Here is a 26,263-nt window from a genome sequence, read left to right on the forward strand (position 1 = left end):
CTACAGAGTTACACAGTGTAACAGGGACTGGGGTGAGAGTTACACAGGGTAACAGGTACTGGGGAGAGAGCTACACAGGGTAAAGGTACTGGCTACAGAGATACAAAGGGTAATAGGTACTGTATACAGAGTTACACAGGGTAACAGTTACTGGGGAGAGAGTTACACAGGGCAACAGATACTGGGGAGAGAGTTACACAGGGCAAAAGGTACTGAGGAGAGAGTTATACAGGGTAACAGATACTGGGGAGAGAGTTACACAGGGTAACAGATACTGGGGATAGAGTTACACAGGGTAACAGGTACTGGGGATAGAGTTACACAGGGTAACAGGTACTGGGAAGAGAGTTACACAGGGTAACAGATACTGGGGAGAGAGTTACACAGGATAACAGGTACTGTGGAGAGAGTTTCGCAGGGTAACAGGTACTGGGGAGAGAGTTACACAGTGCAGTAGGTTCTGGCTACAGAGATACACAGGGTAACAGGTACTGGGGAGAGAGTTACACAGGACAACAGGTACTGGCTACAGAGTTACACAGGGTAACAGGTACTGGGGAGAGTTACACAGGATAACAGTTACTGGGGAGAGAATTACACAGGGCAACACGCACTGGGGAAAGAGTTACATAGGGTAACAGGGACTGGCTACAGAGTTACACAGTGTAACAGGGACTGGGGAGAGAGTTACACAGGGCAACAGGTACTGGGGAGAGAGCTACACAGGGTAAAAGGTACTGGCTACAAAGACACAAAGGGTAATAGGTACTGTATACAGAGTTACACAGGGTAACAGGTACTGGGGAGAGAGTTACACAGGGTAACAGGTACTGGAGAGAGAGTTACACAGGGTAACAGGTACCAGGGAGAGAGTTACACAGGGTAACAGGTATTGGGGTGGGTTTTGCAGGGTAACAGGTACTGGGGAGAGAGTTACACAGGGTGACAGGTACTGGTTACAGAGTTACAGAGGGTAAGAGGTACTGGGGTGAGTTTCGCAGGGTAACAGGTACTGGGGAGAGAGTTACACAGTGCAATAGGTTCTGGCTACAGAGCTACACAGGGTAACAGGTACTGGGGAGAGAGTTACACAGGGCAACAGGTACTGGGGAGAGAGTTACACAGGGTAACAGGTACTGAGGAAAGAGTTACACAGGGCAACATGCACTGGAGAGAGAGTTACACAGGGTAACAGGTACAGGCTGCAGAGCTACACAGGGTAACAGGTACTGGGCAGAGAGCTACACGGTAACAGGTACTGGGGAGAGAGTTATACAGGGCAACAGGTACTGGCTACAGAGTTACGCAGGGTAGCACGTACTGGGGAGAGAGTTACACAGAGCAACAGGTATTGGGGAGAGAGTTACACAGGGCAACAGGTACTGAGTAGAGAGTTACACAGGGCAACACGCACTGGGGAGAGAGTTACACAGCGCAACTGGTACTGGGGAGAGAGTTAAACAGGGTAACAGGTACTGGGGAGAGAGATACACAGGGCAACAGGTACTGGGGTGAGAGTTACACAGGGTAATGTACTGGGGAGAGAGTTGCACAGGGTAACAGGTACTGGCTACAGAGTTACACAGAGCAACAGGTAATGGGGAGAGAGTTACACAGGGTAACAGGTACTGGGGAGAGAGTTACACAGGATAACAGTTACTGGGGAGAGAGTTACACAGGGCAACACGCACTGGGGAGAGAGTTACACAGGGTAACAAGTACTGACTACAGAGATACAAACGGTAACAGGGACTGGCTACAGAGTTACACAGTGTAACAGGGACTGGGGTGAGAGTTACACAGGGTAACAGGTACTGGGGAGAGAGCTACACAGGGTAAAGGTACTGGCTACAGAGATACAAAGGGTAATAGGTACTGTATACAGAGTTACACAGGGTAACAGTTACTGGGGAGAGAGTTACACAGGGCAACAGATACTGGGGAGAGAGTTACACAGGGCAAAAGGTACTGAGGAGAGAGTTATACAGGGTAACAGATACTGGGGAGAGAGTTACACAGGGTAACAGATACTGGGGATAGAGTTACACAGGGTAACAGGTACTGGGGATAGAGTTACACAGGGTAACAGGTACTGGGAAGAGAGTTACACAGGGTAACAGATACTGGGGAGAGAGTTACACAGGATAACAGGTACTGTGGAGAGAGTTTCGCAGGGTAACAGGTACTGGGGAGAGAGTTACACAGTGCAGTAGGTTCTGGCTACAGAGATACACAGGGTAACAGGTACTGGGGAGAGAGTTACACAGAGTAACAGGTACTTGGGAGAGAGTTAAACCGGGTAACAGGTACTAGGGAGAGAGCTACACAGGGTAACAGGTACTGAGGAGAGAGTTATACAGGGCAACAGGTACTGGCTACAGAGTTACACAGGGCTACAGATAATGGGGAGAGAGTTACACAGGATAACAGTTACTGGGGAGAGAGTTACACAGGATAACAGGTACTGGGGAGAGAGTTACGCAGGGTAACAGGTACTGGGGAGAGAGTTATGCAGGGTAACAGGTACTGGGGAGAGAGTTACACAGTGTAACAGGTACTGGGGAGAGAGTTACGCAGGGTAACAGATAGTAGGGAGAGAGTTACGCAGGGTAACAGGTGCTGGCAACAGAGATACACTGGGTAACAGTTACTGGGGAGAGAGCTACACAGGGTAACAGGTACTAGGGAGAGAGTTACACAGGGTAACAGGTACTGGGGAGAGTGTTACACAGGGTAACAGGTACTAGGGAGAGAGTTACACAGGGTAACAGGTACTGGGGAGAGTGTTACACAGGGTAACAGGTACTGGGGAGAGAGTTACACAGGGTAACAGGTACTGGCTACAGAGCTACACAGGATAACAGGTAATGGGGTGAGAGTTACACAGGGTAACAGATACTGGGAGAGAGTTACACAGGGTGACAGGGACCGGGGAGAGAGCTACACAGGGTAACAAGTAATGGGGTGAGAGTTACACAGGGTGCCAGATACTGGGGAGAGAGTTACACAGGATAATGTACTGGGGAGAGCGTTAAACAGGGTAACAGATACCGTGGAGAGAGTTACACAGGGCAACAGGTACTGGGGAGAGAGCTACACAGAATAACATACCGGGGAGAGAGCTGCACTGAGTAACAGGTACTGGGGAGAGAGCTTCAGCAGTGTTGGTGGGTGTTTGAATAACGAGGTACACAAGAAGTAACAAATGTCAGACGAGGGTGATATATGCGGAACATAAAGGATGCCAGAATATCAGGTTATATGGGTATACAGTGGCAGGTTATGTGGAGAGTGCAATATATTGGTGAGAATGCTACACTGAAAGGTGGGGGAGAACATCCAATGACATAGCCTGGTAAAAAGCGAGTGCATGTGAACAGGAACTGGCCAGCAGAAGTGGTTGACCCTCCAGCTTTCAGCCAGTCAAATGGGTTTGGCTGAGACTACAGAATTGGATCAATCACATGGGCTATTGATTTCAGCTTTGTTTATCTAATTTGCAGTTCCAGTTTGGAGGCGATGGTGTGAAGGGACCAGTTGTTTCACCCCAGGAATATCAGGCACAGTCCATCCTTCAACAAGCAAGGGTAAGCGATTACCTGTCAGCCTCTGAGCTCAAGCTTCACCAAGCCCTCCAGCTTTAGCTCTGAAGGAGTTCCAGCAGAAAATATTTGAAAGAATATTGATTTGATATTGGGTTGCTCTTCGTAGTGTCGGTGTGGACTTGTTGGGCCAAAGAGTCTGTTTCCACACTGTAAGTAATCGAATCTAATCTAATCTTGACGTGGATATACAGAGCCCAGACACAATCATTTCAGGTCCAGTTGACCTTTGGGACAGTTTCAAGGGGCTGAATGGCCTCCTGCTCATAATATTCAAATGAACAATACTCAGATCCAGGGAATTCACTCAATTCCATAATAACATCCTCAAGCTGAGGTCAAGAAATTTAACCGGAGTACGAAACTTTGGTTACTTTGGTTGTGGGTAAAGTGTTGGAAAAAGTTGTGAGATAGGTTTTATAATCATCTCGAAAGGAATCAGTTGATGAGGGATAGTCAACACGGTTTGTGAAGGGTAGATTGTGCCTCACCAACCTTATTGAGTTCTTCAAGAAGGTGACCAAACACGTGGATGAGGGTATATGGATTTCAGTAAGTCATTTGATAAGGTTCCCCACGATAGTCTACTGCACAAATTACGGAGGCATGGGATTGAGGGTGACTTCGCGATTTGGATCAGAAGTTGGCTAGCTGAAAGAAGGCAGAGGGTAGTGGTTGATGGGAAATGTTCATCGTGGAGTTCAGTTACTCATGTTGTACTGCAAGGATCTGTTTTGGGTCCACTGCTGTTTGTCATTTTTATATGTGACCTGGATGAAGGTGTAGAAAGATGGGTTAGTAAATTTGAGGATGACACGAAGGTCGGTAGAGTTGTGGATAATGCCGAAGGTTACAGAGTAGGTTACAGAGGGGCATAGATAATCTGCAGAGCTGGGCTAAGAGGTGGCAAATGGAGTTTAATGCAGAAAAGTGTGAGGTGATTCACTTTGGAAGGAGTAACAGGAATGCAGAGTATGGGCTAATGGTAAGATTCTTGGTAGTGTAGATGAGCAGAGAGATCTCGGTGTCCACGTACTTAGATTCCTGAAAGTTGTCACCAGGTTGATAGGGCTGTAAAGACGTTATACGGTGTGTTAGCTTTTATTAATAGAGGGATTGAGTTTTGGAGCCATGAGGTCATGCTGCAGCTGTACAGCACTCTGGTGTGGCTGCACTTGCAGCAGTCCTGGTCACCGCTGTGATGTGGTTGCGTCAGGTTCTGGTCACGGCATTGTAGGAAGACTGTAGAAGCATTGGAAAGGATCCAGAGATTTGCTTAGATGTTGTCTGGTATGGAGGGAAGGTCTTACGAGGAATGGTTGAGGGACTTGAGGCTGTTTTCGCTAGAGAGGAGAATGTTGAGAGGTGACTTAATTGAGACATATAAGATGATCAGAGGGTTAGATTGGGTGGACAGGGAGAGCCATTTTCCTTGAATGGTGATGGCTGGCATGAAGGGACATAGCTTTAAATTGAGGGGTGATGGATATGGGACAGATGTCAGAGGTAGTTTCTTTACTCAGAGAGTGGTATTGGTGTGGAATGCACTGCCTGTAACAGTAGTAGACTCGCCAAATTTAAGAGCATTTAAATGGTCATTGGATAAACATATGGATGAAAATGGAATAGTGTAGGATAGATGGACTTCAGATTGGTTTCACAGATCGGCGCAATACTGAGGACCAAAGGGCTGTAATGTTCGAAACAGGTATCAAGCATATTTCTCACACCTTAAACGTCATGGAGAAACCTTTCACAGAAATGAGCCATTTGGCCCATCTGGTCTATACTGGTGTTCATGCTCCCAGCCTGCAGCACTATAACTCATTAGCTGTGCCCCTCGTGTTTACCCAACTTCCCCTTCAATGCGTCTACACGATTAATTTCAAACGAATTGTTTCGGAGCGTGGTGGGAATGTGGTTCTCGTCGGCTAATGAGATTACTGCGGGTTGGTTAGCGCCCACCTTCTGCTCCTGATGCCTGGCTCCTTCACAAATGGGGCTATCTAGAGCTAACCTATCGGACTTTCCCATAACCCTGGCAACCTTGCCCACGGGCCATCCCCTCCCCCTTGGGTTTCATGGAGCAGCCTGCTTGGAATTAACACTGTCCCTTGTGTTTTGCTTCCTAGCTTGCGATGAAGGGCCCACCCGGTTCGATAGGACTGACAGGCAGATCTGGCCCGATGGTGAGTGTGAGATCCGATCAGGGCAAAGGCAGTTCCAGAGCTAACACAGTGGGGGGAGGGTCCTCTCTCATGACATTGTTTCAACTGGGCTTTTGGGTTGGGAGATGCTGTTGACCGATTGGTTGGTTCGACTCAATGTGTTTGGGTTTTCTTGATACTTTTTCTACTGACCCAACCTCGCCCAGCCCCCCCCATCACTTTCTCGCCTGGGTGTGGTGGGTGGGGTGCGATCTGCTGTGTTTGAGGTCAAGCAGAGCCCCACAGGGTTGTAGAGGTCGTATAGGACTTGAGTACCAGACATTTGGATGGCTGGTGGGAGAGGCGTCATTGATTGGCTTCCTCCCTTCTTTGACCATGTGTCCAGCCAGTTGCTGATGGTCACTGAAGTGACTGGCTAAGGGTCAGTGTGGCCCCATTACTCCCACTGAAACCCCAAATCCATCCACAGATTGGAGTCTCCAAGCCACCGTTGGAATAATAATGTGGTGACTAACATGGGATGAATCTTTTTTTGAAACTTATGCATTCATGCAATGCAGGCATCAGTGGGTGGGCCAGCATTTATTACCCGCCCCTAATTTCCCCAGAAGGCAGTTAAGAGTCGACCACGTTGCTGTGGGTCTGGAGTCACGTATAGGCCAGACTGGGTAAGGATGACAGTTTTCCTCCCTCAAGGAAATTAGTGAACCAGATGGGTTTTTCTGACAATCGATTCACCGTCATCATTAAACTTTTAATTTGGCATTTTTAAAAATTGAATTCAAACTCCACCATCTACCACAGCGGGATTTGAACCCGGGTCCCCAGAACATAACCTGGATTAACAGTCTAGTGGTAATACCACTAGGCCATCACCTTCCATAATTCTATGTTCCACGTTTCCCAAAACGTCGGGAGGAGAAGGGTGAGCGAAGGTTCTGGTTAGTCCTTGGGGTGCAGGAGGACACATGCCAATGCGTCCCCTGCCCTCATGTGGGGACCTCAATGGAACTAGCCTTGTCACGTTTAACATGGAGGGATGGTGTCTTGACTAGAAATGGAAAGGTTTAGGGAGTGTTAGTCAGCAGCAAAGAGGGACAACACACAAGCGACTCCAAGGTCAATAGCAGCTGTCTTGGCTCAAGTCTGAAGTTGGGAGTTTTTTCATGTTTCGGTCTTTTTTTCTCCCATACCCTTCGACCCAACCGTTACTGCTTGCCCGCTCCCCTCCAGAGGGTCGAGACTCAGTTGGCTCGATGGCTGGTTTACAGAGTGACGGTAACTGTGTGGGTTCAAATCCCACACCAGCTGACGTTACCAGGAAGGACTCTCCTTCTCAACTTCTCCCCGCGCCCGAGGCATGATGACCCTCAGGTTGACCCACTACCAGCCACCTCCCTCTGTCTCATGAGGGAGCAGTCCCTTGGTCTGGAAAGGCTATAGCAACTTTACCATTCCTTACGGACCCTTCCTATGCCTGAGATGGAAATGAAGACTGGAACTACTTCCTTCTTTTTGTAGGTCAGAGGTCATCAATGAAAGGCAGGATATTATTAAGCTGGAGAGGGTTCAGAAGATATTTACCAGGATGATGCCAGGATGGAGAGTTTGAGTTATAAGGAGAGGCTGGGTAGGCTGGGAGTTTTTTTCCCTGGAAAGTAGGAGATTGGTAGGGGGGGTGACTTTACAGAGGTTTATAAAATCATGATGGGCATAGATAAGGTGAATGACAAAGGTCTTTTCCCTAGGGTGAGGGATTTCAAGACGAATGGATATATTTTTAAGGTGAAAGGAGAAAGATTTTAAAAAGCCATGAGGAGCAATTTTTTACACAGACAGTGTGTGGCATGAATGTCCAGAGGAAGTGGTGGATGTGAGTACAATTTCAGCATTTAAAGGACATTTGGATAAGTACATGAATAGGAAAGGTTTGGAGGGATATGGGCCAGGAGCAGGCAGGTGGGACTAGTTTAGTTTGGGATTATGGTCGGTATGGAGTGGTTGGACCAAAGGGTGTGCTTCTGTTCTGTATGAGTCTATAACACGGCTTTTTATCATCCCTTTTTTTTTCACTAAAATCTTTTTCTATTGAAGATTATGAGTGCATTTCTACTAATCATGAGTGCCTTGTTGCAGTGAAGAGGGGGCATACCTTCAGGGTACTCAGGGAAGAACAGGATTGGCTGACAAACTTTTTAATGTTTCACTTCTCTCTTCGTCCCCCAACAGGGTCTCCCTGGTAATGAAGGTCAGAAAGGAGACGCTGGTGAGATGGGGCCACAGGTAAATGCCCAGAGCTTGTCCTCCAACAGTTCTAGTGATTGATCATGGTGCGTGAGAGCCACTGACTGGGGCAGGTCCAACCCGGGGCTGTGTCGGAGGACATAGTGGAGTGACGTTGTGGATCAGTGAGAGGTACCTTACTCCCACAGTGACTAGATCCCCCACTGAGGTGTGGGGAGATCTTGAGAAAGATTGAATCCCTACAGTGAGGAAAGAAGGCATTCAGCCCATTAAGTCTACATCTGAAGAGCATCCCACAAAGAACCAGCCCTCTACCCAACACTGTAACCCTGCATTTTTCACAGCTAACCTATATAGCCTACACACTCCTGGATTCCACGAGGCAATTTAGCATGGCCAATCCACCTAACCGCCCATCTTTGATGCTGAAGAACAAATCGAAGAACTGCCTTGAATAGCAGACAGGAAGAGTAAAACTTTAACAAGTGGTGTTAAAGCTCTTGAGTACTGTCATACCCATTGAGGGAGTGCTGCATTGTCAGAGGGTATGACCATTTGGATGAGATCCCATCTTATCTGCTCTCTCAAGGCACTCAATCCAACAAGAGGATTTTAAAAATTAATTTACAGAACAGCATTTATTGCCCATCCCTAATTACCCCAGAGGGCAATTAAGAGTCAACCACATTGCTGTGGGTCTGGAGTCATATGTAGGCCAGACCAGGTGAGGATGACAGTTTCCTTCCTGTAAGGTCATTCGCAAACTTCCCAACAATTGATAACGGATTTGTAGTCATCATTAGACTCTTAGTTCCAGATTTTTATTGAATTTAAATTCTGATATCTGCCATGGTGGGATTTTAACCTGGCTCCCCTTGAACATTACCAGGGTCTCTGGATTAACAGTCCAGCAATAATGCCACTAGGCTATCACCCTTCCCATGATTCAGGAGAATGCTCATTTATTCCTCAGTTCATATCATCCAAACAAATGCCCTGGTTATTGTCAAGATGTTGGAAGTGGCCGATCTGATTGAGTTTTTTCCCTTAGTATTTCAGTATGGTTTTTCTGCAATGTGCTTTGACTGCCTCCTTACTGCTCCCCCTCAAGGTGGAAGCAAAGACAGAAATTACTTCCTGGGTTAGACATCATCAAGGAACAAAACAAAATTCATATTGTGGGATCACGCTATGCACAAATTTCTTTGCATTTCGTATATTAGCACAGCGACTGCACTTCAGTATAGACTGTTACGTCCTTTGGGGGACTACCTTTGTGTTTGTATATAAATGCAGACCTCTCTTTCTGTCCTAGGGGCCTCCAGGCATTCCAGGACCTCTGGGGCCAACAGGAAGATCCGGACGAAGGGTAGGAACATTCTTGGTCAAATTAATGGCACTCATTTCCAAGGATTCAGTGGGATGCATAACGCATTGTAATCCCATAGTCAGCTGCTTACTATCTGCTCCAAGCTAAGAATTGCCCTCAAGAAATGCAAGATCTAATCAAGTGGGAGAAATATCTTCATCCCACAGAGTGATGCTTGAGCATGTGGAGTTTGTCACTCCAGATGGTGGCTTGTTCAGTATATTCAAGGCTGAGATGGACAGACTTTGAATCAGTCAGGGGAAAGGCAGGAAAGTGGAGCTGAAGATTATGATATCAGTGACGATTTCATTGGTGTTGCAAGATCCAGTGGGCTGAATGGCTAATACATCATACAGTCTCACAATAATCAGGGAGCACTGTCATGTTTGTGAAAATCCAATGGATGTGCCATTTATGAAAAAGAGTTCCAAATTCTCCTGCTGTAGAAATGTTTTCAAGTTTCACTCCTGTGAAGTCTGACCTTAATTTTCAGAATCTGAGCCACCATCCTAGACTCCCCAGTAAGGGTTGCCAACCCCAATGAAGTGTGTGTCTGGAGGCTGTATCCCAGGACTAGCCACTCTAGCCCCACCGTTTTGCAATCAATGCTTCCACCCAGGTGACACCCTGCACTCCCATCACAATCGGAAAGCCAAAGACCCCATCCCGCAATTGGATGATGCTTGACTCTGAGCCGAATGACTTTCTACTCGCCCCATTTTCAATCTCTGTGATGCTGACAGAAGGTGACGGGGAAAACAATCCTTTCGAAAGACACCGTGAATTTTCCCTCCAGGGTTGCACACCACAGGTTCGTTGAGATTATGGACGTAGGTTTGCTTGCTGAGCCCGAAGGTTCTTTTCCAGATGTTTCATTACCCTACTTTTCTCGGGGGGGGGGGGTGGTAGATGGAGTCTAACTCGATGTGTTTGTTGATAGAGTTCAGGTTGGAATGCCATGCTTCTAGGAATTCTCGTGCGTGTCTTTGTTTGTCTTGTCCGAGGATGGATGTGTTGTCCCAGTCAAAGTGGTGTCCTTCCTCATCCATATGTGAGGATACTAGTAAGAGAAGCTCATGTCATTTTGTGGCTATTTAGTACAGTCCTTGCATGGTATTTTGAAATTGATATTAGTTTTGCTCGCTGTCTGTATAGGGTCTTTAGTATATACTGTAACAAACACTACATTGAACAACAGGCAGAAAACTAACCACCAGGATACATGAACATCAATTAGCCACAAAATGACATGACCCACTCTTACTAGTATCCTCACACACGGATGAGGAAGGACATCACTTTGACTGGGACAACACACCCATCCTAGGACAAGCCAAACAAAGACATGCACAAGAATTCCTAGAAGCATGGCATTCCAACCGGAACTCTATCAACAAACACATCGAGTTAGACCCCATCTACCACCCCCTGAGAAAAGGAACAGGAAGTGACTTCACCACAGGAAATGACATCACCAACCCAAAGAAACCCAAACATATAAATAGAAAGCAGGAATTTTCAGCATTGCTTCGCCTGAGGCCCACTGAAGATGTTATCTAGTAGGGTAGCGAAACGTCTGGAAGTGAACCTTCCAGCTCAGCGAGCAAACCTACATCCAAAACCCCAACCTGAGCTATAAATCTTCTCAAAGTCTGTTGAGATTAATCTTTAATTTCTGGAGATGCCAGACCAATTTCTGGAGAGTTGGCAACCGTACTCCTCAAGCAGTAAACAATTTGCTGTGCTTCTCTCTGCTCCCCTTAGCATCTTGAAAATGTCAAACAATCACCCCTTATCCTTCGAAATTCAAAGGAATCTTACCCTAATTTGTCACCAACATCATTTTATGAATGAAATTTGCGTTTGGAATCGCCAAGCCCAATTCATTACAAATCACCTGAAGTTAGTGTGCAGATGCAGCAAAGTCATTCAGAAAGCAAACGCAATGCCATAGCTCATTGGAACTGGAATGGAATGTCCGAGTCAAGATGTCAAGAGTCAAGATATTGGTGAAGTCGTGTCTCTGCTACACCCTTATCTGAAAAAAAAAATCTGGAAGCAGTTTCAAGAGATTTTTATTTCCGGGATGAAAGGATTATCTTATGAGGAAAGGTCAAGACCAGAGATATCGGGGTTCAGAGGAATGAGAGGTGATCTGATGGAAACATTTAAGATCTGGCTGGGATTGGAGAGCGAAACTACAAGTAGGGTGCTCAATCTAAGGAAAAGGGGACTTCCTTGTTTAGACAGAACTAAGGACAAAGTTATTCTCTCAAAGATTCAATCGAGTGCTGAGTTTTCTTGCTCAGGTGGTCGTAGAGGCAGAGCTGTTCATTTTTAAAAATGTATTCATTTTGTGGGTGTCACTGGCTGGGCCCAGCATTTATTGCTCGTCCCTAGTTGCCCCTGGAGAAGGTGGGGGTGTGCTGCCTTCTTGAACCACTGCGGCCCAGCTGACCCACAATGCCCTTAGGGAGGGAATTCCAGGAATTTGACCCAGCGACTGTGAAGGAACGGCGATATATTTCCAAGCCTCAATCCCAGGCTGAGTTGGGTAGATGTTTGATAGACTGCAGGCACGTTAGGCCAAATGGCCTCTTTCTGTAACTCTTGCATTTCTGTCGTTCTGTGGAGAGAGTCGAAAGGTCGAGGGTGCAGTGAGGCCAAGACCGTAACCAGACTGCCGAGAATTTTACAGAATGATAAGGCAAGCCCCATTATGGGCTGAATGATCTTGGTCCTACACTCAGAGAATCCCTACAATGTTGAAACAGGCCATTTGGCCCAATAAATCCACACCGATCCTCCATAAGAGTATCCCACCTAGACCCATTTCTCTACCCTATTACTGTAGATATCCCCTAACCAATGCATCCTGCCTAACCATCCCTTAGTGCTATTGGTAATTTAGCATGGCCAATCCACCCTAAGCATCTTTGGGCTGTGGGAGGAAACCGGAGCAAACCCACGCAGACACAGGGAAAATGTGCAAACTCCACACAGATAGTCGCCTGCGGCTGGAATTGAACCTGGGCCTCTGATGCTGTGAGGTAGCAGTGCCAAACACTGAGCCACTGTACCACCCCATACTACTCCTGTGTTGTACACAAGTTGGTGTTGTTCGGTTTCTCTCTTACACACACACACACTCTCCTAGTTGCCTTTCGCGAACACACCAGATTGTTATTTGTCAGTGAAGCGATCTCGAACACTAGCAACAGCCCTTATCTCGAGAGGCTGTCTCTTCCTCTGCCCCACCATCGACAATTCAAGATGCACATAAACCCGATGCTGGCAAAACATTACCATCAACAATTCACACTGCCATCTCACTCTCGCAAACAAGTGGTTCCTAAGCTGTGGGTGTTGTGACTCTGTTAACTCAATGGCCTTGTCTGACTGATGTTGGCTTCAGGAGCAGCTCACTGAATGGTATCTCATGTGACGTTCTTGGCCGAGTGTTTGCAATGACCTGGCAGCAGCCCAAATTCCTGTTCTATAATCCCGCAGCTTGGCTGAGATGTCTCCTTGCAGTTTTTGGATCACACGTTAAGGAACTTGTACAAAGCTGCTTGGACATCGCCTGGAACTGTCCCACGGTGGTACGCGTGGAAATCAGGAATTCAGCAAGGAGCCTGGAGTCACAGCTGCCTGCATGTTTTACATTGCACCTGTTTACTGCACTCAGCGAGTCTCCCCATCTGCCTCACGCCAGCTCTCTCTCTTTCCCTTCCTCTCTACCCTCTCTTATACTCGACCTTTCTTTCCTTTCACTCCCTCCCTCTCCAACACTTTGACACTCCTCCTGCTCCCCCTCAGACCTACCTCTGACTCTATCTTTCTTACTCTTCCTTGTCCCTCCAGCCCCCATTCCTCCTCTCCTCCCACTGCTCTCTCCTTCCCCTCTCCCTTCCCTGCCCCCCCACCTCTCCTTTCTCCTCTCTCTTCCCCCTTTCCCCTCTACTACCCCTCCCTCCCACTCCTTTTCACACCCATCACCTCCTCCCTACTCTCCCCAGTCCCCCCTAGGCCTTTTCCTTTCCTCTCCTTTCACCTTTGCCCCCTCCACACTGTCTTCACTTCCAACTCTTCCACCCCCCCCCCCTCCTATTCTATGTGTGTGTGTCTCTTCTCTCCCCCGGCCCATGGTATATTTGCTTTTCATGCTCCCCTGTCTCTGCCTCTCTATTTTTCTCTCTCTCTCTGTCTTTTTCTGTCTCTCTTCCTTTGTCTCTCTGTCTCTGTTTCTGTCTCTCTGGTTCTCTGTCCATCTGTCCTTCTCTGTGTCCCTATCTTCCTCTCTGTCTCTGTCTCTCTCTCTCTCTGTCTTTTTCTGTTGCTCTGTCTTTCTCTGTATGTGTTTCTCTGTCCCTGTCTCTCTCATTCTCTGTCTATCCGTCTTTCTCTGTCCCCCCATCTCCCTCTCTCTCTGTCTCTCTCTCTCTCTCTGTCTTTTTCCATCAGTCTGTCTCTTCCTCTGTCTGTCTTTCTCTGTCTCCCCATCTTCCTCTGTCTTTCACTCTCTCTTTTTCTGTCTCTCTGTCTCTCTCTTTCTCTGTCTCTTTGTCTGTGTTTCTCTGTCTCTGTCTCTCTCGTTCTCTGTCTATCTGTCTTTCTCTGTCTCCCCATCTCCCTCTCTGCCTCTGTCTGTTTGTCTCTCTCTCTCTGTCTCTCTGTCTCTCTTTGTCTGTGTTTCTCTGTCTCTGTCTCTCGTTCTCTGTCCATCCGTCTTCCCATCTCTCTCTCTGTCTCTCTATCTCTCTCTGTCTTCTCTCTGTCTCTGTGTTTCTCTGTCTCTGTCTCTCTCTTTCTCTGTCTCTCTGACTGTCTCTCTCCTGCCCATATTTAATAGTATCCTGAATATTGAAATTGCCTCTAAATGATGGTCAGTCTTTTATGTAGTCCATGAATCAGAGCCCTTAATGAAGTCCGAGTTAAGGACAGTCCATGTTGCTGGTGCAGTCAGCAATGATGACCCACTCACAGTGCCTCCCTCACAATTTTAATTTAAGGTCCATAAAACCAACTCTTTATTCTGAGGAAAGCTCAGTAAATTATAATAAACTAGCTGTCCTGCTGTTGATTAAGACATACACTGAAGGAGTTACTTGACCAAGTTTAATGATTGCATTCAGAACAAAACAATGGCTTATTTGATTTGATTTATTCCTGTCACGTGTACCGAGATACAGGGAACAGTGTTTTCTGAGTGCTTTCCAGGCAGATCGCACTATACAGGTGCATCAGGGTAACAGAACAGCGTGCAGGATACGGTGTTACGGCCACACAGAAGGTGCAGACAGAGACCAACATTAACATTAAAGAGGTCCATCCAACAATCCAATAACTTGTTTCTATTTTCCTGTACCGTAACGAAAGAAAAATCAAGATTGAAAATAGGCAATTCAGCCCATCTAAGCCTATCACCTCCAGTCTTTACGTCATTCCTCCCAGCACCCAACTGCACTTTAAACATTCATCTTGTGCAGTTTTGCTTCTTCTGCCCAGCCAGGGAAAGCATCTCACTCACTACATATCTTTATGAGTGATAAAATTCTTTTAAAATTGATATCTTAACCCATTTGTATCTATGTTACCAATTCAGAATGGTGGTGGTGGTGGGGGAGGGGAGTGGGGAAGCTGGTGGTGGCGACAGTGACAAGTTCAGACAAGGAACAGGCCTTACCTTTAAGGATGGAAAATATCCTGTTTCACATTTAATATGTTGAGCAATCCATGATTTATACTCAGCATATGGAAAGAAATTGGAGCAGACACTTCAGATTTGGAGTCTCTATTACAGATTCCCTCCTTCCCTCCATATGACAGAATCACAAAATTGTTATAGCACAGAAAGAGGCCATTTGGCCCATTGTAGCTGTTCTAATCCCGAATGCCAACCTCCTTGTCTTGACCCCAGCGGCTACACACCGTGTCTATCCAAATAATTACCTGGTGCCCTCTACCACATTTCCAAAGCCCCTCTTGGCTCGCTCTGTGAAAAAGGTTTTCCCTCAGATCACCCTTGCTTTGTTTGTACATCATCTTAAAATCTGTGTCCTCTGTCCCAGGCATTTCACCATGGCATTTGGCAAAAGTTAAAACTGCATGTTTATCATTCCTGCCTCGCCAGTGCCAGGGAAACTGCAGTAACTCACCGAATCTCCCCTGACAGCACCTTCCAAACTCACGACCACTTCCACTTAGAAGGACAAGGGCAGCAGATACATGGGAACACCACCCCTGCAAGTTCCTCTCTGAGCCGTTAACCATCCCGAATTGGAAATATATTGCTGTTCCTTCAGTGTACTGGGTCAAAATTCTCTCTCTAATGTCATGATGGGTCAACCCACAGCACATGGAGCAGTTCAAGAGGGTAGCTCACTACCACCTTCTCACAGAGTCAGAGGGTCATACAGCATGGAAACAGACCCTTCAATCCAACCAGTCCATGTTGACCATGTTCCCAAGGTAAACCACTCCCACCTGCATGCACTTGGCCCACGCCCCTCATAACTTTTCCTATTTATGAACTTATCCAAATGTCTTTTAAACATTGTAACCGTACCTGCACCCACTACTTCCTCAGGAAGATCATTCCACACACGAACCACACAAAATAGTCCCTTATGTCTTTTTTGAATCTTCCTTTTCTCACCTTAAAAATATGACCCCGAGTCTTGAAATCCCTTATGTTTGGGAAAAGTCAACTGTCATTCACCTCATCTATCCCCCTCATGATTTTATAAACCTCTGGAAGGTCACCCCTCAACCACTCACGTTCCAGTGAACAAAGTTTCAGCCTCCTTATTCCAACCCTCCCTTCCCAGCAACACCCTGGTTCATCTTTTCTGAACCCCCTCCTGTTTAATAATAACTGTCCTGCTAACATGGCGCCCAGAACTAGATGCAATAATCCCGAAGGGGCTTCATCCATGTCCTGTAAGCCCAGCCAACCATGCCCACATCCCAGGAATGAATATCAGGAAAACAATCTGTCATTTGTGCACACGAAAAGACTGGTACATTTTTTGGGGCAACAATGTCAGTCAAAAAGCATATGGGGTGCATGCCTATTGGCTGAGGCATACAAGACCAAAAAGGATATGCCAGAATGAAAACAGAAGTGCTGGAGAAACTCAGCAGGTCTGGGGAGAGAGCAACAGTTAATACTTCAAGTCTAAAGACTCCTCTTCAAGCCTGAAGTGGTTTGTGTTTATTTGGAAGGCTATAAAATGGTGGTTTGATCTGGCTGGAGCACACTTTGCAGGTCAGGGACACCTCATTATAGGAAGGATGCTATTGCATGAGGGAGGGTGCTGAGGAAATTCACCAGGTTGCTGGCTGGACTGGAGAATCTGAGCTATGAGGGACGATTGGATACGCTGGGAGCAGTGAAGCCTGAGAAGAGGCTGGGAGAGGTGTTTAAGATTATGTGGGGTACAGATAGGCTGGATAGAAAGGATAGAAAGCCTTAGATAAGCTCATGGATGATTTTGGGATAGTGTAGGGGGACGAGCTGAGAAAAGTCCACAGGTTGGCGCAACATCAAGGGCCAAAGGGCCTGTTCTGTGCTGTATTGTTCTATGTTTTATGTTTTGAAGGTACTTTTTCTCCCCCATTAGTAGCAGGGGCTATAGATTTAAGGTAGAAGACTAAGGTAAGAGTTTTGGAGGATTATTTTCTGTCAAAGGGTGATGGGAGTCTTGAAGTGACTGTTGGAAAGGATGCTGGAGTCAGAAGCTTTCGTGATGTTTCAGCAGTAGTTAGATATTCGCTTGCCTGGCTGTAGCCTGGGAAATGGGATTAATCTCGTCAGATCTTTGTCAACCAATCTGGGGATGATGAGCTGATTGGCCTCCTCTGTGCTGTAACCATCTATGAGTCAATGCAAAATGAAGTCTTAAAATACAAATGTTCTTTCCTGAGTGGGCACAAACCTTGGTCACTATCAGTCCTGGTAAAAACAAAAACAGTGTGTAAAGGCAGTCTCTTGTTTCTCTGTTGTTCCCATGAACAGGGACGTCCAGGGGTGAATGGAATCCGTGGTTTACCAGGAGAGCCAGGAGTGAAGGTTAGTATTTTGTTCAGAGAAGCCTGGTGAGTGTCATGCTGGGGTAAAGATTAGTTCCAGGCATGAGTGGAATCTCTCCCTGGCGCCGATCGACACGGTACATGGAGATGAGATTCTCATGAGTGAGCAGCGAGGGACCAGTTTGAAGATGTTTAGGGTGCACCAACATCTCTCCTGGATGTTTTCTCCCCTCTTCCATGTGCACTTTCCCTTCGGGAATCGAAGCTTGGCACAGTGACAATTGCCGACACGGGGATCCATGAGGGTTTTGCTGCTGGCTCCCAGCTCACTCCTCCGTCTTGGAGACTTGATGGGCCAAATGGCCTCCTCACCACACTGCAGGGATTCTGTGACACGCTTCTAAGCATTGGGATTGCTTCAGAAGCTAAAGCAGACCCATTCCAAACTAACTGAAGCATTTTAAGCTGCAGGAAGTCTTTTGGCTGAAGAGCAAAATTACTCCAGTCATAAGTAAACCCTCTGGGGGCGGGGGGTGGGTGTGGGAATGACTTTGGCCAGAGAGTGGAGGATGTGGAAGTGGCCACCATCGGGTATTGGGTTCTGGGGGAAGGGGTGCAGGTTGGGTGGTAGGGAAGGTGAGTCGATTTGAGGGGAAGCCGAGGGAGAGAGGAATGGAAGGTCTGGCTGACAGAGGGAGGAGGTGACTCCATGGAAGCTGAGACCACTTGCTCAGCTGTGTCTGTGATAGCTGCAGCTGATCAAGCTGAGGATTCCATATTCCAGACTCTCATCCCGGAACGATGAGAGAATTGCGGAATAATAATAATCAGAATAAAGCAGAATACTGTACAGATTGTGCAATTATTTGATCTAATCAGTTACTGGCAGCAGACCCTGGAGTTGTTCCTCTAAACGGAATATTAAACTGTGATTGATTTGTAGCTCGCTCTAACTACGAATTCCTATTCCCTTCTGCACTACATTAGCATATGAAAACCTCATTTGAATATGGTTGAAGTTGAAAGTGGCACCAGGGTACAATTTGCACAAAACGTTTATTTTTAATGGTTAAAATTACTCAGGGTCCACATAAGCTCTTAATGGGAGGTTCTCTTGAATTGAATGGAATTGAATTTATTGTCACGTGTGCCGAGGCACAGTGAAAAGCATTGTCTTGCGAGCAATACAGTCAGATCACAGAGTTAAGTAGCAGAGATAAACAAATAATAGGTAAACAATGGCAAAAACAAAAACACAGGGGCAGGCGAATGTTGAGAGTTTGTGAGTTCATTCAGTATTCGAACAACAGTAGGGTAGAAACTGTTTCGAAACTGGCTGGTGCGTGTGTTCAGGCTTCTGTCCCTTCTCCCCAATGGTAGAGGTTGTAGAAAAACATTGCCAGGGTGGGATGGATCTTTGAGAATGCTGGCGGCCTTTCCTTGACAGCGGGGCCTGGATTCGATAGATGGGAGGTTGGCCTTTGTGATTATCTGGGACCCTCCCTGTGTAGCAACCAGCTGGAGTGGAATGCATCAACCCACTTTGGCTTGGAGTGACGGAGCACAGAAGGAGGCCATTTGGTCCATCTGATCCATGCTAACCCTTGCAAGGAGCTCTCAGCAGAGTGGGTGGTGCAGGGTGGAGTTGGGTGGAGAAGATTGGAGGAGGCCGTGGGGAAGGGGGCTCATATCTGTGCTTGCTCTGACCTGCAGTGTCTATTGACTGGATTGTCAGTATCATTGCACAGATTAATGAGACATTGTCATCTTTCTTGCAACAGGGCAACAGAGGATTTGACGGGCTCCCCGGACTGCCTGGAAATAAAGGCGACAGGGTAAGGGAAACATCAACGCTTGGCTCAGACTGTCACTTGGAGAAATGGTCTCGGGTCTGGTGAACTCATCTCTCTCCTTGTTTAATGCCCGCTTTCCTTCCTGCATGCTGGGATACAGTGGCCAGTTTCTGCCTCTTGACTGAGGTGGCCAACACTGAGATGTGAGAGTTGGCAGGCCACCCATCACTGTCAAACGCAACACTGCCTCACCTCACACATGTATGGTGTGTTAATTAAGCACTTTCTGCTGGAAAGGAAGCTGACTTTTATGGGAGCACTCATTCCAAAAAAGTGACAGCAAACCTTGTTTTAACCAGCACCTTATGTACCACCAGTCTAGTTAAAGGTTATATCCCTGAAATACTGCAGCGTTTACTCTATTGTCACAATCTGTGAGTAGTTAGTTGAGGGTGCGAGTGAGAAAGCTCTCTGCCAGTAAGTTTTATTTCAGGCAAAGTTGCATTCTTATTGAAGTGACGTTTGCTGTAAATAAAGCATAGCAATGTGATTATGATTCTATTACTTAGTGGGTGTTTTTACATTGATTATGTGGACCTCTTGATTTGATCAATCGGTACATTTCTGGTGCCCATAGGTGCTGAATATAAAATGGTTGCAGTACCAGCATTGTTATTGTAAGGGAGATTAGATGATTCAGCACCAAGTGAACATTTATCATCTCAATGGCTTGCCATTGATTGGATGGGTTGTATGTGTGGCTGATCTGACTCCACTACCCCCTCCTCCCCCCTCCCCCCCACCCCATTCAATGCCCATCCCTAACTGCCTTCTGAGAAGGTGTTGGTGAGAGATGTGGAATGCAGAGAGCGGCACGGTGGCACAGTGGTTAGCACTGCTGCCTCACTGCGCCAGAGACCCGGGTTCAATTCCCGCCTCAGGCGACTGACTGTGTGGAGTTTGCACGTTCTCCCCGTGTCTGTGTGGGTTTCCTCCGGGTGCTCCGGTTTCCTCTCAGTCCAAAGATGTGCAGGTCAGGTGAATTGGCCATGCTAAATTGCCCGTAGTGTTAGGTAAGGGGTAAATGTAGGGGTATGGGTGGGTTACGCTTCGGCGGGGCGGTGTGGACTTGTTGGGCCGAAGGGCCTGTTTCCACACTGTAAGTAATCTAATCTAAGCATTGTCCGATTGGCTGGTGCAGACAGCTGCAGGGGTGGTGATGGTCTAGTGGTAATATCGCTAATCCAGACACCCAGGTGATGTCCCTGGTTCAAGTACGGCAGATGGCGGAATCTAGTGATGACCATGAATCAATTGTCAGGAAAACCCATCTGGTTCACTCACATCCTTCAGGGAAGGAAACTGCCATCCTTACCTGGTCTGGCCTACATGTGACTCCAGACTCACAGCAATGTGGTTGACCCTTATAGGCACTAAATGCTGAACTTGTCAGTGACACTCTCATCCCATGAATTAATTAGTTAAAGTAGGGGTTTTCAAAAGGGAAGGCATTGTCACTGGGTTAATAATTCTGAATACTGGATTAGTGGTGCTGGAAGAACACAGCAGTTCAGGCAGCATCCAACGAGCAGCGAAATCAGGATGCTGCCTGAACTGCTGTGCTCTTCCAGCACCACTAATCCAGTATTTGGTTTTCAGCATCTGCAGTCATTGTTTTTACCTTAATAATTCTGAAGCTTGAGTGACAAACTGGGGATCTGGCTTAGAATGCCACCATTTCAGAAGCTGTCCCTGTTTCATCCCTCTCAGTTGATCTCCCATTCTAGATATGATCAAGGCCTCAGAAGTCTCTTGCTGTCTGCTTCAGCCCAGCCTCATCCAGGAGATGGGTGTACCATACTGAGAATTCAATGTCAGTAATGTAATGATGAAACTCTTGACACCCGTTCCCGGGATTCTGAGAGGAGAGGATGGAAGATCTGTCTGCGAGTGATCAGTATTCCATCCATTAGTGTGTTAATTAAAGAGGGTATTGAAACTCCTGCCTGTCATACAAATCCCTCCCAGGGTAGGCACAAATTACTGTAGATGCTGGAATCTGTACTGAAAACAGCAAATGCTGGAGATCACAATGCGTCATGCTCACCTAGACTCGAAACGTTAGCTTGCTCTTTCTGACCTGTGGCTGTGATCTCCAGCATTTGCTGTTTTCAAATCAGACCCAGCCTCTGCTTGATAAAGCAGAACTGCAGCAGCTTCAGAGCAGGGTCAGTCCAGTCTAAGAGAGCTGCCTCTGCCATACAGGACCAAATCCCCACTATCGAGGTAAGCAGAAACCACTAGGCCTCAATAACATTGAGTTGTAACAATGGTATCAGTGCAATGTCTTTCTCTTAGGGTTAAGAGTCTCGGGGGTTCCCTTCCTCAAAATGCAAATTCTTTGCATAATTTGAAGAGTCAGATAGATTATTGGTGACCAAGGGGATGAAAAATTATTGGGGGATAGGCAGGAAAGTTGAGTTGAGGTTAAAATCAGATCTTATTGAATGATAGGTTAGGGTCAAGGGGCTGAATGGCCAAATGTTCATTGTTTATAATAAATTGCACAGTGCTGGGGTTCGGCTCTGACGGTGGTGGGGTAGGTCAGGAGCAAATCTTAATTCACTTCATCAAATCATCAAATCCCTACAGTATGGAAACAGGCCCTTCGGCCTAGCAAGTCCACACCGACCCTCCAAAGAGTGCCCCACACAGACCCATTTCCCTATTACTGTACATTTACCCCTGACCAATGCACCTAACCCACTCATCCCCTGAACACGATGGGGCAATTTAGCGTGGCCAATCCACCCTAACCTGCACATCTTTAGATTGTGGGAGGAAATCGGAACATCTGGAGAAAACTCATGCAGACACGGGGAGAGCGTGCAAACTCCACACAGAGAGTCACCCAAGGCCTGAATCGAACCCAGATCCCTAGCGCTGTGAGGCAGCAGTGCTAACTACTGAGCCATCATGTCACTCCACCTGCATTTCTTGGATTGAGTTGGTGCCAATGTGTGAGCATGACTCTGGTGAGGCGGGAACACCTGGGTATGACTGACCGTAGGCACCGTGTCATGTTGCTGTATTAACACCCTGTCTTTCTTTCAGGGGAACTTCGGACCAAAGGGACCACTCGGCCCAACTGGAGAGAATGGAGTACGGGTAGGTGCCACGCAAAGTCACAGGCGTTCTCATAAACTACACAATCATGTACCCAGCCGAGTGATGGAACAGGCTTGAGGGGCCGAATGGCATACTCCTGTTCCCCATGTTCGTCAGTGAATGTGCGCAATGTGTGATTTTGTTTAACATCCTGTGTTCCGCGATCCCTCCGTTGCTGCTTCTGTTTAACAAGACTCAGACACCGGTGAGGAGGTGATTACCAGTCTGTCAGCTGGCGGTTGGAAATTTCCTGTCTGGGGGCTCCTTTAACAGATCGCGTGTTGCCAGGGAGCCCTGGAACTTGAGGAAGGTCGTGCACTGTATCCTCCCCTGTTCTGTCTCTCCCAGCCTGGATCCTTCAAAGATCCCCTTCAGCTTAGTAAATATAAACGGAGCCAATGAGGAAATGGGTACTGCAGACGCTGGAGATCAGAGTCGAAGAGTGTGGTGCTGGAAAAGCACAGCAGGTCAGGCAGCATTCGAGGAGCAGGAGAGTCAATGTTTCGGGGCATACGCTCTTCATCAGGAATATATGCTCGAAACGTCAGCTCCTCAGATGCTGCCCGACCGGCTGTGCTTTTCCAGTGCCACACTCTTCGACCTAAATGGAGCCACACTGAGGAACTGGCAAAGGGACCTGGATTTGTTACTGATTGCTTCCCTCTCCTTCTTGATCTTCCAGGGTGGTGACGGATCAGTGGGACCGAGAGGCTTACCTGGTGAACCGGTCAGTAAAGCTCTTTGAGGTTGTCTTGCTGTTTCGTACATGGTCAAGGTCGACATTAATGATGTGTTTGCCTCCTTCCTCAGGGAACACGAGGACTGCCAGGCCCGAGGGGACACGTTGGCATGCCCGGACAGCAGGTAGACCTTCCGATTGCGTGCATGTGCTCGCTGTAGTTCCAAGCCTGCTCGGCCTAACCCGTTACTGCTGGCGGGGGAATCCTCAAAGTCTCCTCGGGAACTGAGCTCCGTGCGGTCTCCTGCAGGCGGCAGGCCATTCAGCCCCTCACTTCCGACCCACTACCTCAACCATCTCCATCTTCCTTCACAGAGTCAAAGAGCTTCACAGCACAGAGAAAGGCCCTTTGGCCCATCAAGACAATGTCGATCAAAACCAACTACCTCAACATTCTATTCCCATTGCCCAGCACCTGGCCCAGAGCCCAGTGTGCTTTGCTATTACAAGAGCACATTAAAATAGTTCTGCCTCTGCCATTCATACAGGCAGTGAGTTCCAGATTCCTACCACCCTTCCTCATATCCCCCCCACAAAACCTTCTTCAACTTACATTAAATCGATACTCGCTGTCCCCCAGGACCTTCCCAAGGGGAATTTTTTCTTCCTTTCTATGCTCCTCATTATTTTAAATATCCCTATCCTCTGCTCCCAGTCTTAGTCTTCTCTGCTCTAAGGAAACTAACCCCAGTCTGTCCAATCTCTCTGCATCACTGAAATCTTCCAGCCCAGGCAGTGGTGGCAGTGGTTAGCACTGCTGCCTCACAGCGCCAGAGACCCGGGTTCAATTCCTGCCTCAGGCAACTGTCTATGTGGAGTTTGCACATTCTCCCCGTGTCTGCGTGGGTTCCCTCCGGGTGTTCCAGTTTCTTCTCACAATCCAAAGATGTGCAGGTCAGGTCAATTGGTCATGCTAAATTGTCCACAGTGTTCAGGGATGTGGAGGTTAGGTGCATTAGGCAAGGTTAAATGTAGTGTAGTAGGGGAATCGGTCTCTGTGTGAGATACTCTTTGGAGGGTTGGTTTGGGCTGAAGGGCCAGTTCCCACACTGTAGGGATTCAATGATTGAATCTCCTCTGCACCCTCCTACACACTATACTCTACCTGTGGCCCAACCAACATCTTATACAATTCCAGAATCACCTCCCTGCCCTTAATCTCTCTGCCTTGGCTAATAAAGGCAAGTATCACATATGCATTCATCACCATTTCACATCTTAGTATCAAGAAAGGTATCAGTCTCTTTGACTGTTCCCTCAGTGGCTGAGAATCCTTCCCCTCATGTCATTCTTAAATGACCCTCCCCTTATTCTAAGATAGTGCCCCCTCCTTGGTTCTCCAACCCCAAGAGTGACAATCATCCTTTGTACATCCAGTCTGTTGAAGTCCTTTAAGAACTCTGTGGTTTTTCAATGAGATGGAGAGCCCAGCCCAGTCCCGTCACTTCTCCAGATGGTCTTTCATCACAGCTTTAATGTCAGAAGACAACACTCAAAATGGAGGGCAAACATCCCCCCCACACCTGACAACAAAATGTAGTTTCCGAGCTCTGGTTCAGAAATCTAGTTCCCTGGCTCTCTATATGCTAGACTGATGTACAGAGAGTCTTAATGAAGCCTAGGGATAGTCCACATCAAAATGTGCCATTCACAAGGAGATATGTCCAAGTTGCACTTGGGCAAAGAGTGGATGGTACTACATTGCAGGAGGCTGTTCAGCACCTTGAGTCTGTGCTGGCTCTTTCACAGAATCATCACAGTGGTGAAGCAGGCCATTCAGCCCATCAAGGCCACACCAAACCTCTGAACAGCATCCCCATCCTGTAACCCAGCATTTGACATGACTAAAGCACCTGACCTGCACATCTTTGGACTGTGGGAGGAAACCCACACAGACACAGGGGGGAATGTGCGAACTCCACACAGAGAGTCACCCAAAGCTGCAATCAAACCCGCGTCCCTGGCACTGTGAGGCCGCAGTGCTAACCACTGAGCCAGTGTGCACAGAGTAATCTTTCACAGAGCAATCCAGTTAATCCCCAAACCCTTGCCACATCCTGGCACTTTTTCTTCCTCTCCTATGAATTTATGGAATTCCCTTTTGAAAATTCCTACTGACTCTGTCACCCAATCAGACAGCATGTTCTAAATTTCTTACCAATGTCTTAACAAAGGGCAATTAAGGATGGGAATTGAATCAGGGGCGGGGGGAGGGGGTCACATCAGCAAAATGTACAAACCACAAAAAAAATCAATCTGAACCACTCAAAACTCCATTTTCATCAAGTTGCATGTTTTGTTTTGGCCAACTGCCTTTCATTCTCACACTCTGGTTAGTCACAGTTCAGCCATTGTAATAGTTTCCCAATACTATTCCATCAACCCCCCCCTCTTGGCCTAGTCTGGTCTGAGGAAGGAGCAGCCTTCCTGTGGGTACATATTTATTTCCCAGATGTTAGGAGCTGGGCAAATCAAAAAAATACAAAGAGTAGAAGTATTCTCCTTGTGTCTTCCTGCTATATGTTGGTGCCTCAACACTTCCCCTTGATGAGGAATCGACCCATGCAGTGGACATGGGCACGTATAGCATTCTAGGGAACTTTAACAATTCTCAATGTCTGACCAAAGTATGAGCTGATTTGTTGTTGACTGTCTTGACTATGTATTGTGTATTGAACCCAATCGCTCACTGTCATGGACGGTCGGAGTAATTCAGCTGTGAATTCCTTTCCAATTTAAGGCCAAAATCGCGGCTACACACACACACACAAACACACACACAGACACACACACACTCACACACACACACACACACACACACACACGTGTGTCTCTGGTATCCATCCATTCTTCGGATTAAGCGTGGAGCCTTGACATGGAGCCAATTCCTACTTTTACTGTACAGCTGCGCAGCGGTCTCAGTAGTTCAGGGTCAACAGTGACTCATCCCCATTAATAAGTCAAGCATGTTCCAGAGCTCTGTGCCAACCCACAGAATCCCAATAAAAGAAAGCTGCGCTCCCTTCTTCCTGTTTTGGGGAATTCTGCCGGGTTGATTTATCTCCTGCTTTTTTTGCTGCGACAATGCATCCCATCAGCTGGGTCAAGTGATATAAGTCTCTTCTCTCCACGGTCGCCATAACTAC

The 26,263-nt window shown here is 47.2% G+C and overlaps 1 protein-coding gene across 2 annotated transcripts in view; it reads left to right on the forward strand.

Annotated features, from left to right (window-relative positions):
• The window catches only part of LOC140468141 (uncharacterized), a 318,469-nt gene that overhangs the window by 150,386 nt on the left and 141,820 nt on the right, over positions 1-26,263 (forward strand). For both annotated transcript variants that reach the window (XM_072564343.1, XM_072564344.1), the window contains 9 exons: positions 3,504-3,587; positions 5,735-5,791; positions 8,000-8,053; positions 9,330-9,383; positions 17,404-17,457; positions 19,199-19,252; positions 22,325-22,378; positions 23,061-23,105; positions 23,189-23,242. In XM_072564343.1, the coding sequence (XP_072420444.1) occupies positions 3,504-3,587; positions 5,735-5,791; positions 8,000-8,053; positions 9,330-9,383; positions 17,404-17,457; positions 19,199-19,252; positions 22,325-22,378; positions 23,061-23,105; positions 23,189-23,242 (510 nt within the window). The remainder of the gene's footprint in view (positions 1-3,503; positions 3,588-5,734; positions 5,792-7,999; positions 8,054-9,329; positions 9,384-17,403; positions 17,458-19,198; positions 19,253-22,324; positions 22,379-23,060; positions 23,106-23,188; positions 23,243-26,263) is intronic.

The sequence above is a fragment of the Chiloscyllium punctatum genome, chromosome 46, assembly GCF_047496795.1.
Source record: "Chiloscyllium punctatum isolate Juve2018m chromosome 46, sChiPun1.3, whole genome shotgun sequence".
Taxonomy (NCBI): domain Eukaryota; kingdom Metazoa; phylum Chordata; class Chondrichthyes; order Orectolobiformes; family Hemiscylliidae; genus Chiloscyllium; species Chiloscyllium punctatum.